General features: G+C 46.7%; 1 protein-coding gene across 1 annotated transcript in view; it reads left to right on the top strand.

Moving 5' to 3' along the window:
• The window catches only part of EDC4 (enhancer of mRNA decapping 4), a 48,236-nt gene that overhangs the window by 17,801 nt on the left and 16,071 nt on the right, over positions 1 to 14,364 (top strand). Inside the window, exons 13-19 of the mRNA XM_087729414.1 lie at positions 446 to 518; positions 765 to 856; positions 1,970 to 2,166; positions 3,749 to 3,837; positions 5,648 to 5,801; positions 8,883 to 9,349; positions 13,181 to 13,279. Coding sequence (XP_087585540.1) covers positions 446 to 518; positions 765 to 856; positions 1,970 to 2,166; positions 3,749 to 3,837; positions 5,648 to 5,801; positions 8,883 to 9,349; positions 13,181 to 13,279 — 1,171 coding nt within the window. The remainder of the gene's footprint in view (positions 1 to 445; positions 519 to 764; positions 857 to 1,969; positions 2,167 to 3,748; positions 3,838 to 5,647; positions 5,802 to 8,882; positions 9,350 to 13,180; positions 13,280 to 14,364) is intronic.

Genomic DNA, 14,364 nt, shown 5'->3' with positions numbered 1-14,364 from the left:
TTGTCTTTGTAAAAGGACTCACCACCAGCACCCTCAAACCCAAGGGGAGCTCCTTAAATGTTACTTCTTTCCATGCAAAGGCTTGCGTGCAGTGGTGGGCTTCACTTAGGTTTGCCACCAGTTCGCAACTGTGAGCACACGCGTGCCTTCTGTGCATGCGTGTTGCCCTCCGTGCATGCCCTTTGGTTACGTGCCAGGGGTGCACACATTTGCGCGGGGTCGAAAACGAGACTGTGTAGGATATTTTGGAGCCTGGTTTGGTTTGCCGGTGAACTGGTCCAAACCGGCTGAATACCATCTCTGCTTGCCTGGCTCTTTAGTTGAATCAAAAAGGTTCATAAACTGCTTCTATTTGAATGTAATGGCTGGGAAATTCCTTTGGCGGCTCTTGGTGGTGACAAGATGGAACGATTCATTTTCTTCCCTCGGCTTCTTCCTTTTTCAGAAGGCGTTCAAGGTTCGGGCGCTTCAGGTTCGGCAGCAGGAGTGCTGATCAAACTCTTCTGTGTCCACACCAAGTAAGTTATTTTCAGCGTCTATCCTCTCTCTCTCTCTCTCTCTCTCTCTCTCTCTCTCTCTCTCTCTCTCTCTCTCTCTCTCTCTCTCTCTCTCTCTCTCGCTGCCTTCATTCTATGTGGAATGAATGTTGAAATGCTGATGTGAAGGCATCGCTAGCTTTCTACGATGCAGATTGAAATGGAGCGGGTGCTTCGGTGGAGCCAGGCGAAGTGTGTAACCTGAAGTCATTTACCTAAATGTTGCAGGGCCCTTCAGGATGTACAGATAAGGTTCCAGCCCCTCCATAGTCCAGATACAGCCACTTCAGTCCCTCCCCACGGTTCCCGCGAAGACTTTGGTGAGTCCTTTTTCCCAGATAAAGTCTGGGCAGAGCCTGGAAGAGTTTTCTTCTTTTGTTTCTCGCTTGCTGTTTACAAAAGATGTACTAATTTAAAAAATTGTAAATTTAGTACAAATGCACATATATAGATAAATTATTATCAAGATATGTGCGTTTGTGAATAAATTATCTAGATATGTGCATTTGTATTTTTTTTTTTTAATTTGGTTTCCAAGTTTGGATTTATAGCACGAAGGAGTCCTTCCTCCTTCCCTCTCTTCCTTCTCCCTCTTTTTCTTTCCACCTTCTCTCCTTCCTTCCATCTCCCTTCTCTCCCTCCCTCCCTCCCTCCTTCCCTTCCTCCCTCTCCTTCCTTCATTCTTTCCTTCCTTCTACCTTGTCTCCTTCCTTCAATCTCCCTTCTTCTCTCTCTCGCTTCCCTCACTCCCTCCCCTTCCTCCCCCCTTTTTTTCTAAAAGAATTATACATACACACTTACCAAAATAATGTTTACACTTTTTTAAAAAAGTTTTTTTTAAAAAAAGAGGACAATCCCAATTAGCTAAATATACAAACTAAAAAAGGGAAAGGGAAATTGTACTTAATATTTTAAACTTATAAATAGCCACTGGTTTATCATAAATACTACTACTACTATATGTTCAGCACAAAACATTTTTGCAAAATGTCACAAAAACCTTTGCTGTAGTAACATATATTGTCTACATTCTCTGGTTGGTTACAGAGAGATGAGGGTTAGAGGAAAGAGATTGTGTTTCCCATAATGGAGATGCGTTGAAGCCTTGTTTGAGTTTTTTCAGTTTGCCAAATCTTTAGGACGGGTAGGTCATCCCCTCATACTTACCTGAAAGTCTGTCACACCATTTCCTTCCCCCTTTGCGTGCCTTTTGTGTAGGAGAAGGAGAAGCAGAGCCTGAGAGGTTGAGTGAAGAGAGGACCCAGCTTGGAATCATTACATATCCACAAATGCTCCATTGAATTCCATTAAGTCATTTGTAGTGCCAATTTAGCGCTGACAGTTAGTTGCCTGGATTCTTTGTATAGATTTGAGCAATCAGTCTTCTTGGTGCCTAACGCCTTTGTGCTAATCTGTCGCTTTGTGTCCTGAAGCATTCCCTGATCACCTGGCCGACATCGGCATGGAAGGCCGGGGCTCTGAGAAGGGATCCATCCACGGCTCCCAGCCGGACCTGCGACGCATTTCGGAACTGTCTGTGCCCGTAGACTTCCTCCCGCCATCGAATGACACCAAACCCAAACTTATGACTCCAGACGCATTCATGACTCCCAGCACATCTCTGCAGCAGGTAACTCCTTCAGCTCAGAAGAGGGCATCTGGTCTTCTTCTTCGTCGTCTTGGCTGGACTTTGTTCTGACCTAGGCTTCCCCAGAAAGCACGAAGCAGAGTCCTGGTCCCCTTTTATGAAACAAATGTGAATTCCTCTCATTCACATTCAGCAAAGACCTGGCAAACAGTCTTTCAAAGGTGAATTTTTGACCACAGACCTTATCTAGGTTGGAAAGCTGCCATGTAAATATTTTCCAAATGCAGCGATGTGCAAGGAAAGACTGGGCACAGAGTCTCTGAGATTCACGGACAGATCTCCACACTCCTGAAACGAATGAATGAATGAATGGTTTCCTGCAAAAGCCCACTTTTCGCTCCTCTTTTATTTCCTATGGGAGTGGCCATTCACCATCCACCTTTGGCTTTACTCCCAAGTCTACTCTGATTTCTGAGTTGTTCTTTTCTTCTGGCAGCTCTGCGCATGCGCATGCTCCAGCTGTTCCTTTGCCTCACTGCTGTCTAGCTCCATAGGCACCTGATCACTGCCAGACGGTCTCAGCCCCTCTCTGCCTCCTACCCAGAGCCCTTGTCCGAGCCTTCCCTAGCTTCAGGACTCCATGGTCCTCCCCAACCTCCTCACTGTCCAACTCTGCTGCCAGCTCTGCTTGTGGGCCACAGCACACTTGCAGCCAGTTTTCCCTGCTCTCTTCATTCATGCAAAATACAGAACCAAATCAAGATCATATTCGGGTTTCATCCATTATTTCCCAGATACTAACAGAAAAGAAGCTGTTGAGGCATGAAAGAGCCTTGTTGGACAAAAAGGAATGGCACTGTTATTAAGAAGTTTTTTGAAGATTGAATTAGCTGGTTCTCCGGGTGGAAAAGTCTTATTTCAGGGGTGTCAAACTCAAGGCCCGGGGGTCAGATCTGGCCCCTGGGGTGCTTAGAATTGGTGCTTAGAACCCCACAGGGCCGCCCTGAAAACAGAGAAGGACCAGCCCACAGGGTTCCTCCCAGTGAAAATGGGCTACCTGTGGTGAACCGAGCACTCAGCCAGTGAAAATGGGCCCCCAAGCTCCGTTTTTGGGTGTGATGGCCTCCTGCAATCCTCTGCCAGCGAAAACAGAGCATGGGCGGCCCTCCCAAACTCTGTTTTGGCTGGCAGAGGATTGCAGGAGGCCATCACACCCAAAAACGGAGCTCAGGGGCCCATTTTCACTGGCAGAGCGCTTGGTCCACCACAGGCGCCTCCGACACGAGTGAGTTTGAGCTGGACACACACACACACACACACCGTGGTCAAACAACCCCGATGTGGCCCTCAATGAAATCAAGTTTTACACCCCTGATCTAGTTTGTTTCGAATCTTAAATTTTCCAAGCCAGCACGTCTGGGATTCCTAGCGTAGACTGCAGATTGGGAACCCGCTGGGAAGTCAGAAAAGCGGACATAAAGCTCAGTAGCTCTTCAGCGGAACGAAACGATTTTCGTCAGCAGCCCAAAATCTACGGCCCCTTAAGTGCAATCCAAAGATCCAGTTTGTGCGATTGATTCCCTCCCTGTTGCGTCCGAATAACACCCTCTGTTGTCTGTGCCAGATCACAGGGTCTCCCGGAAGTAGCATCAGTTCCCTCACGGCTGTGACCCCCATGAGCACTTCTTCGGTCGGCGAGCCCCCCCTTCCCAGGTAAGTCCCCATCCTGGGTCGAAGTACAACTAAGATTTCAATTAAGGAAGGCGATTGAGCCCAGCTCAGCAACGTGTGGCTTCCACAGGTCTCTGGGTCCATGGCATTGTGTTTCTTATTTGTTCTCCTTTTTTCATTGTGAGCTGGCCAGAACGAGACTTTTAAGAAAGGCTTTTTCTTAAAGAAAGTCTTAAGAAAGACTTTTAGCTGTACAATTTGGGATGAACACCCTTTGAATGGCGTGGGAGTAGAGATGGATTTCTGGGGGGGGGGGGGTGTTAAAAATCGCAGACTACAGAAACCAGGAGTGACCCTGAGGACACAGGTAAGCATCCAAGGGGCCTCAACCACCCTCTAAAAGGATGTAAATGACCAGCTGTCTGCAAGGAATATAAATCCTTCCATTCCCCCACCATCCAGTCAGAGCTGAAGAAGCTTCTTGGATGAGAAGCAAAAGATCTTCAAAACAAGAAAGTCCAGTTGCTTCCTGAAAAAGCCCCTCTGGGCTGGTGTCAAGAAAATAAATGCACAGTAAAAAGTAATGGTCAGATACAGGTAATCCTCGACCTATAGCCATTCATTTAGTGACCCAACTGGAAAAAGTAACTGACAGCTGGTTTTTCACACTTAACGGCCATCACACCATCCTTATGATCGCGTGATCAAAATGTGGACACTTGGCAATAGCAATAGCAGTAGACTTATATACCGCTTCATAGGCCTTTCAGGCCTCTCTAAGCGGTTTACAGAGAGTCAGCATATTGCCCCCAACAATCTGGGTCCTCATTTTACCCACCTCGGAAGGATGGAAGGCTGAGTCAACCCTGAGCCGGTGAGATTTGAACCGCTGACCTGCTGATCTAGCAGTAGCCTGCAGTGCTGCATTTAACCACTGCGCCACCTTGGCTCTTACAGCTGTCATGTATTTATGACAGTCGGTGGGGGGGGGGAGGGGAAGCCAGATTCACTTAATGACTGTGTGGGCCTCTGAAAAACTGCAGTGATCCGCTTGACTGTGGCAAAAGAAAGTTGTAAAACAGGGCAAAACTCACTTCACAACTGCCTTGTAGCAACAGAAATCTGGAGCTTGCTTGTGGTTGCAAGTTGAGGACTGCCTGTATTATGTTTTGGGAATGTGACGCTCCACATGCTCTCAAGCACCAGAGTTGGCCCTTCCCTTGGGCAGAGGTGGGGGTTTCTAGGTTGCCTCTAACGGGAGGAGGTGGACGGGGCCTATCTCTTTTTTTTTTAATTGAAAATTTTTGAAAAAAGGGCTTTTACAAATATTTACCTCCCCCTCCCTGAACCCAACCTTCCCCCCCATCCGACTTCCCAGAACAAATACAGGGTATAAATCTTTAACAAAGATGTTCTAAAATAAACTTTTTTAAAAAGTATCATCCTTCATTTGAGCTTTAACTCCTCTTTTGTTAGGCTAACTCTAAACAGATTATATCATTCCTTGCTTCTTCAGTCATAAACTATCTGGAATTTCTTAGTCCCGTATTTATTTTGAATATAGTCAATCCATCTTCTCCACTCCAGTTTATATTTCTCATTTGAGTGGTCTTTGAGATATGCTGATATTTTAGCCATCTCTGCTAACTTTGTAACTTTTAATGTCTATTCTTGAATAGTAGGCAAATCTTCCTTCTTCCAGTATTGCGCCACCAACAGTATTGCTGCTGTTATTAAGTACAAAATCAAGTTAGTCTCTATAACAATCAGTAGTTATACCTAACAGGAATAACTGAGGGGTAAACTTTATCCTTTTAACGCTGCTCTTCCTCTTTCTTTCTGCCTGTGCCAGGCCATCGGAGGACATGTCCCTGAGCCCAAAGATGCAGCTTGATGCCAACCTCACCCTGAGTGGCAGCAGTGGGAGTCTCCAGGCAAGCCCGCGGAACCATTCTGTCCTGCTCCCTGGCCTTCCTGACAAACTGACCCCAAAGGTCCCCATCCCGGTAAGGTCGATTCTCCTCGACACCGTCGTGATTCTTCTCAACTCCCTCTACACCTTCCTTGCAACATCAGTGCCTTTACTTGCCCAAGCTGTCTCCCCTGCTGATTTCCAATAACCTGACTTCCCCTGCACTTTCTAACTTAACTGTTGATTTTTAAGCAGACATTTGTTGCGCATATAACATTGCAAACTAAACTGTAAGAATTGGAGTGAGAGGGAAATAGTCTTCTGACCTAGGATTCCCACGAGCATGAAGCAGACTCATCGTCCCGATAAAACCTCTTGTATTTAGGTTAAAGAGAATTCCTCTTCAGCAAAGTCCCGGCCAACAGTCTTGCAAGAGATTTCACAACTACAGACCTTTATCAGGCTTGGAGAGCTGCCAAGCCAATATCTTCCAAACGCCCCTCTGTAGCAGACAATACTTGGCAAGAAGTCGGGAACAGATCTTCACCTAATGAATTGAACTAATTATAGCAATAGCAATAGCAGTTAGACTTATATACCGCTTCATAGGGCTTTCAGCCCTCTCTAAGCGGTTTACAGAGTCAGCATATCGCCCCCACAATCTGTGTCCTCATTTTACCCACCTCGGAAGGATAGAAGGCTGAGTCAACCTTGTGCCGGTGAGATTTGAACCGCCGAACTGCAGCTAACAGTCAGCTGAAGTGGCTGCAGTACTGCACTCTAACCACTGCGGCACCTCCTGCAAACTCCCCTCGCCCTTTGCTACTCTTTATTCCCTATGGGAGGGGCCATTCACCGTCCACCTGTGCCTTTACTCCCGAGTCAGCTCTTGTTCCTTAGCTATTCCCTTCTCCTGGCAGCTCTGCATGTGGACATTGGGAACAGGCTCCAGCTGTTTGTCTGCCCCACTAATGTCTGACTATGAAGGCAGCTGATAACTGCCCTGGCGCCATCTCTGCCTCCGACTCAGAGCACTGGTCAGAACCTTCCCCAGATTCCAGGACTGGCCCAGGTTCCTCCCCAACCTCCTCACTGTCTGAGTCTCCCACCAGCTCTGCTGGCCGCTGGCGGGCCACAGCAGATAGATCCTGGCTGATGGATTGAAAACATTTCTATGGCTGCCCATCGCCTAAAGGCTTGCGGCTTCCTATTAGTTAGAATCTTTAATATTATTTGCAAACAAAATGTAGGTTTCCTCTTTAGCTTGCAGAGTTTGGATTCATTGAATCAGTTTACCCAAAATGTAAATATTGCAGAATATACAACCTCATGCTACATAACTAAGGTCCATTTCATGCTGAATATACTAAATTATTAATGTATCTTAAATAGAAAACTATTTTTAGATAGATTCTTATTCCAAAAGCATTTTATTAAAATAAATTGGATAAAAATAAAAATAAATCCGATTTAATTTTTTTTTTAAATCCAATTTTTAAATTTATTTATTTTTTTAAATCATCATTTTTTATCCACCCTGCTTTGTGTGCAATTACTATATTTTTGGAGTATAAGACGTACCAAGATTTTGAAGAGGCAAATTTTTAAAAAAAGGTTTTGCACTCTGCAGACCTCCCCAAAACTACCTGTTTTTTGCAAGAACGGGCCTTCTTTTTTAAAGGCATGAATAGCCTTTAGGATACTTGTAGAGCGCTCCTGGGGGGTGGGGACCCCCCAAAACGAGGAAAAACTGGCTCATTTTTCACCAAAATGGGCCCATTTTTTGTCAAAGAAATTTCATGCATAGCCTTTAGGAGGTTTATAGAGTGCTCCTGGGGGCTGGGGGGAATTAAGCAAAAAAAGGCCCATTTTTTCCTCATTTTTGCCCTCCCCAGCCCCCAGAAGCACTCTGGAAGCGTCCTAAAGGCTCTGCACGGCCATTTTGATGAAGGGGGCAGGGTTTCGGGATGTAAAAAATGCTGTATTCAGTGTATAAGACACGCCCAGATTTTCAGCCTCTTTTTTTTTTGACGGAAAAAGGTGCGTCTTATACTCCGAAAAATAGGGAAGCTGACGGTTATTTTAGATTCCTTTGAGGAATCTTTCCAAGGAATAAGAATCAAATGCAAAGAATCAATGCCGTTGACCAGAAGACTTCTGCTCTTCTTAATCTGCTAGCTTCTAAATTAAAATACTAACTAAAACACTAACCCGAAACCTTAGAGAGCATGGACTTTGACGGATTTTGTGGCAAATATAGCCTCTTTCCCGACTGAGAAATTCTGGGTTGCATGGCAATCTTGGTAACTTGAGTTCCGGTTTTTGCTCAGCTGTGACACTTGGCAAGTGAACTTGGAACAAGTCTTTTCCAAGCCCTCCTTGCTGAATGGTTGCCGGAATAATATCCGGGATTCCCAAGGACTACCCTGAACACTGTGATGAACATGTGGAATGATCATATATATATGAAAGCCAAATATCACTCATCACAAAATCTCCAGAACCGTAAAGCCTACAAACTTGAAATTTGGTATGTATATTTCTCTCAGCTTCTAGGTGTTCACCAAGAAAGGATTTTTCTAAATGACCTTACAATCAATTGTATTTCTTATACAGTAATTAACATGCTCTGATGCTAAGGAGTTCTACTCTCCCTCCTCACCTGAAAAGAACTCTGTTCCAACTGCCAGTTGCCTCATATTCCGTTATCTCAGTTCAAACTGGCAGACGTTCCACTCCTTCACTCAGGAGCGGTCTGGGGCTCCTTACAGTACTAAACGTCGGTACTTCAACAAAATGTCTACGCCTTCCACCTATGAAACTGCTTCTGGACTCAAGGCGGCGGGAGCATTATTCCCTTATGTGTTTCAATCATCGACAGCCACTGAGCCAACAGATTGTGAACAAATTTCTCCTGCATAACGCGATCACATAGTTTCATCGCGAAGCACGGGTAGTTACACAATTACTCTATCGAGATTTTTAAAACCATTTTATTTCTGTATGAGCTATGCATCTTATTGTTCAATCTACAGTTTGTGAACTAAACCATCCTTGTTATCGTCCAGGCCTGTTAATGGAAAGGGGAAGGTAGGCAGGAGATGTCGGGATTAATTTCTCAGGATCGTGTAAGGAATGCTACAAGAGAATCAACTTCTTTGTTTTTCCACTCAAGGTTTCCCCAGGGAACCCTCCTCCTTTGGCCCTGGAGCAGGAGGAAGTGGAGCCTCTGGTGGTACCCCAGTCCTCTCCAACTCGTGAGCGCTCCCCAGACGTCATCTCCTCAGCCTCGACCGCCATGTCCCAGGACATCCCTGAAATTGCCTCGGAGACCCTTCAGCGCAGCTTTGGTGCAGCCCCCTCTGGCCTTCCGGTAGAAATTCTGGACGCCAACCATCACACGGACAGCATGGCTTCGGCGGCCTCCGCACTCCACTTGCTTTCCCCGCGCAACCGACACAGCTCAGAGCCCAGCCATCACTCCTTGGACATGACCCCCAACGAGGTTGACATGCTGACCGCCCCCTCGCTGCTGGAGATGGCCTTACCTCAGGAAAACGTGGCGTTGGATAGCGGGGTGAGTCAGCCGTGGCCGGCCGCCCCTGACATCACCAGGGAGACAAGGAACAGCATGGCAGACAGGTAAGGCCACAGTCCATCGCTCTTCCCTGGGGCCCAGGATGGACCATCCCTTAGTTCCATGATGGCGAACCTATGGCACGCGGGCCAGAGGTGGCACGCAGAGACCTCACTGTGGGCACGCGGGGCGTCGCCAGCTGCTCTTTTGGTTTTTGGTGGGTGCGCACATGTGCGCCGGCCAGCTGGTCTTTGCGGGTGCTGGAGCACTGGAAAACGCCCCAAAAATCAACCTAAAAACGGCCAAAAATCAGGCATGCGCATGCCAGCCAGCTGGTCTTCGGGTTTCTGATGCTCCGGCGTGTGCACGTGCGTGCATGTGCATTCTGGTTTGCGCACTCGGTGCTGAAAAGGTTCGCTATCACTGCCTTAGTTGGTTCTTGTGTTCCCCGTGAAATTAAAACAAAGAGCGCAGGAATATTTAGTCCACAATATTCACTGTGTTCAGTGAAAGAACACAGGATTCTAGCTTAGAAAAATCAAAAGGATGATTGAACTCTTAAGAACAGGTGCCTGGTTACCAGGTTTCCTTCTCCTTCCCATCCTCCTTCGTTGTTATGCTGCGTCCTGAGAGCAGGACTTTGTGGGTTAAATTATGATGAAAGGTGTTGACCAGGCTGAGCCTGAGCGAGGAGTCAAACGCGTCATCAGTTGGGAGTCATTGTCTTCCTGCAAGAGACCCAAGCCCAGACCCACCCACCCGAATTCCCGCTTAGAGGGCTATAAAGCTCTATGAAGCGGTATATAGGTCTGTTAGCAATAGCAATAGCAGTTGGACTTATATAGCAATAGCAGTTAGACTTATATACCGCTTCATAGGGCTTTCAGCCCTCTCTAAGCGGTTTACAGAGTCAGCATATCGCCCCCACAGTCTGGGCCCTCATTTCACCCACCTCGGAAGGATGGGAGGCTGAGTCAACCTTGAGCCGGTGAGATTAGAACCGCTGAACTGCAGATAACAGTCAGCTGAAGTGACCTGCAGTACTGCACCCTAACCACTGCGCCACCTCGGCTCTTATATACCGCTTCATAGGGCTTTCAGCCCTCTCTAAGCGGTTTACAGAGTCAGCATATCGCCCCCACATTCTGGGTCCTCATTTCACCCACCTCGGAAGGATGGAAGGCTGAGTCAACCTTGAGCCGGTGAGATTTGAACCGCTGAACTGCAGATAACAGTCAGCTAAAGTAGCCTGCAGTACTGCACCCTAACCACTGCGCCACCTCGGCTCTTACCCCCACCTTGTCCGTTCAGAAACAAAAGCCAAACAGAAAGTTCGAAAGTTTATCAGTCCCGGCTCTTGCTGGCTGCGAGCCCAAAATAAACACAGATACACCCACTGGCAGTAAGTCTCACAAACCTAGGCAATGCAAACAGGCTTCCCACTTCTCCAAGTTGGTTTAAGTTAATTCATGAACGTGAACGTTGACGTCTGCAACCCGGGCGTGGCACCATCAGTCCCTTTTATCAGCAGGAGGAGATCCTAACGAGCAACAGCTGCTCCTTATCATCTCCTTTGTCCTTTACGCTGAGTAGACCTAAGCCTGCTTGCCTCCTGATACAATTCCCAAATACTTTCAGGAACATTCCCTTTGATCCAATGCTCTGCCGCCACCTGGTGGCCAACCAGTCTCTCCTCGCCCTGCTCGGCGTTGACACCCTGTCCAGGGTCCTCCACCCTCCTCCAAGGCCGACTCATAAGACCCCTCGCTGTCGGAGTCTGGCGGCAGCTCTAACGGCTCCTGCCGGGCCACAACAAGGTCTTAAGTGCTATTGGTAGCACCAATTTGGCTCACCATTGCTAGGTCAGATCCTTGTGTATAGATTGCATGGAATAAACTCTTTTTGCAGCTGTCATTAAGCAAATGATGATGTTCATTAAGTGAATCTGTGGTTAAGCGAACCTGGAAGTAAATGCCAGTTTTGGGCAAAAACATTATCATTCATAGCAACAGGACGCTGCAAACGGCCATAAACGCCCAGTGCCGAGTGCCCAAAATATAGTCACATGACCCTAGCAGGGACAGCTATCATAACTTTAGCACCAGGTAAATAAATACCTTTTGGTCATAACGTAGGTCTGTATTGTGACCTCCAGTCAAGCACACTTTTACGTCGTCCTCCCAGATCTTTAAACAGCCCCATTGTCCAAAATATGCTGCTAAAGCCTGTCCCAAAAGTGCTAACTGGACTTCCTTGTTGTTGTTTTTATTCCTTTGAAGACGTCTCACTTCTCATCCAAGAAGCTTCTTCGGCTCTGAAAGGATAGGGGGGAGTGGAACGATTTATATTATCCACTATCCTGTCAGGGCTGAAGAGGCTTCTTGGATAAGAAGCGAAACGTCTTCAAAAGAAAAGGGGAAAAAAACAAGAAAGTCCAGTTGCCTCCTGAAAAAGCACCTTTGGGACAACCATGACCTGGATGACTGAGAATCTCCATAGGCATTTAGCAATGCAAAAGGATTATTACTTTGATTCCTTCCCAGCAGTCAGCACAGGCAGTCTTTGAACTGTGCCATTGTATGTTATGCATAAAGGTAAAGGCTCCCCTCGCACATATATGCTAGTTGTTCCTGACTCTAAGGGGCAGTGCTCATCTCTGTTTCAAAGCCGAAGAGCCAGCACTGTCTGAAGATGTTTCCGTGGTCATGTGGCCGGCATGACTAAATGTCGAAGGCGTACGGAACGCTGTTCCCTTCCCACCAAAGGTGGTCCCTATTTTTCTACTTTCATTTTTTACATTAAACTGCTAGGTTGGCAGAAGATGGGACAAGTAACGGGAGCTCACTCTGTTATGTGGAGCTAGGGATTCAAACTGCTGAACTGCCGACCTTCTGATCGACAAGCTCAGCGTCTCAGCCACTGAGTCACCGCATTCCTAGATATTATGCATAAAGGAAGAGAAATAACCGCAATGAAGAAGCCTGGCGACTTAATAGTTGAAGTCTGTGCAATCAGCTTTGCTGACCTAATCAGAAATGGACTGGCTTGTCTATAACACTGTCTTGAGACATTAAGGCTAGCTTAGGGTATAGCTGTCAAAGTGTCAGCGTTCCAAATATCATGCAGAATTAAATCAGAGTCCAAGGCAGAACTATCCTTAAAGTTCCAATTTAATAAGACAGACATGTTGGCAATGGCTGTGGAATCCCAATTCTGGAAGTTACCTAGGATTCCCACCCAGTTGAAAGTTCATGATCTTGTCCCCACACCCACAAATCCATCACATGGTCTAATCTTCTTCTTCCACGCTGGCATCTCCACCCAGCTGGTTCCGGTCAGGTGCAGAGGTGCGGAGACAAAAGAATGACCTTGGGATAACCCAGGAAACATTTTAGGCTAACCTCGTTGGGGGGAAGTGCCATCTACAAACCATCTTGTATATGTTTTCTTTGAATGCTGTAGATATTGTAAGTTTAATAGTCTGGAGCTCCATAGCTCTGGAGCCGCATGTGGCTCTTTCATCCCTCTGCTGCGGCTCCCTGTTGCCATTTGGCACCACAATTTTGAGAGGAGCTTCCAGTTGAGGGGGGACGGAGTGGGGGAAGCAGGGCACGCCAGGAGAAGACTCTGTGGCAAGGGTTTTCCAGGCAGCTCCACAATTGATAGAGCTTTCGGTTAGGCCAGGTAGAGGAAAAAGGACGGCGCATTAGGAGGAGACTCTATGGTGGGGAAACCGGACTTCCAGCCGAATCCAGAATTGAATGGGAGTCTTCCGGTTAGGACCCTTGTGGCTCTTTCAGTGTTTAAGGTTGCCGATCCCTGGCCTATGGTGCATGAATGGATAAGATATTAGGATTTGGTGCAATCTGCATCCCTTGTTTTATTTTCCCGTGCAGCCCCAGGAATGAAGTGGAAGAGAAGCATAAGAGCTCTTGTCACAGACATACCTATCGCTTGCTACAGCACGACAGCCAAGATGCCAGTGCCGAGCAGAGGTATGGGCTACGTGCCATTCTCTCTTCCTTGATGCTTCTAGCACAACAAGTGAATTTGAGGAAAGGGATCACCTAGTCTAAAATTCCAGAATTAGGCAATACGGTTGTCGAAATCCAGACTGTTTTCTTCCCTGGCTTCTTAAGAAGAGACTGGGCTTTGGTTCTCATGGGACTAACGTTTAAAAGGTTCTTGCATAAGCAAATTACTTCTGATCTGGAGAGGATCAGTTATCACATTAAGCAACGCTTGATCGGAATAATTCATTCCATTTGGAATCGAAATCCAATTTGGAAAACGGGTCCGTTTCTCTTGGATGTCCCTGTCCAACCATTGGCCGGATTTGACATCTGGAAATCTGACCCCGAGATCAGACCAGATCAAATCTCCAACACGCTCCCATCGTGAGACCGCCAATGAATAAAATCTGATAACCCTTAGAGAAATATGGACCATGTGAGCAGTTCAGCATTAGCATTCTTCTTGGTGGTTGCACGTCGGAGACGACTTGTCAGTAGTAACTAGGATTGCTGGCTAATACAAAGTGGCCCTGGGATTTGGATGGAGAAGATCTGGATTCATTCCTCCGAAAATCAATTAAATTGTCCCATATTATAATGAAATGCATTTAAGGCTTCTTCGATCCTGTTGTCAGCGTTCCAAATATCATCCAAAATTAAATCAGAGTTCAAGGCAGAGCTTTCCTCAAAGTTCCAATTTATTAAGAGAGCCATGTTGGTACAATCTGTGGAAAACCTGAATCTGAAAGCTTCCGGGGTTTCCCACCCAGTTGAAAGTTCATGATCTTGCCCCCCACACCCCCCAAGTCCATCACATGGTCCAATCTTCCACTGCCACGTTGGCAGTTCCACCCATCCAGTTCCGGTCAGGTGCAGAGGTGCGGAGACAAAGGATGACGTTGGGCTTCTAGAAAGGAATTTTTTATTTTGACAACAACACATTCTACAATTCTACTCCTTACTATTCCCCCTCCCAATTCCCCACTAATGAAACAGCATAGTAAAATAAGAGAGAGTGTGGCAGGCCAAAGATCCTAAAAGGAATATGGCTGGAGGCTTGACACCTG

Source organism: Thamnophis sirtalis, unplaced genomic scaffold, assembly GCF_051295495.1.
Source record: "Thamnophis sirtalis isolate CommonGarterSnake01/CBP01778 unplaced genomic scaffold, rThaSir2_p1.2 scaffold_14, whole genome shotgun sequence".
Classification (NCBI taxonomy): Eukaryota; Metazoa; Chordata; class Lepidosauria; order Squamata; family Natricidae; genus Thamnophis; species Thamnophis sirtalis.
This window is presented reverse-complemented; position numbering and strand designations above follow the sequence as displayed.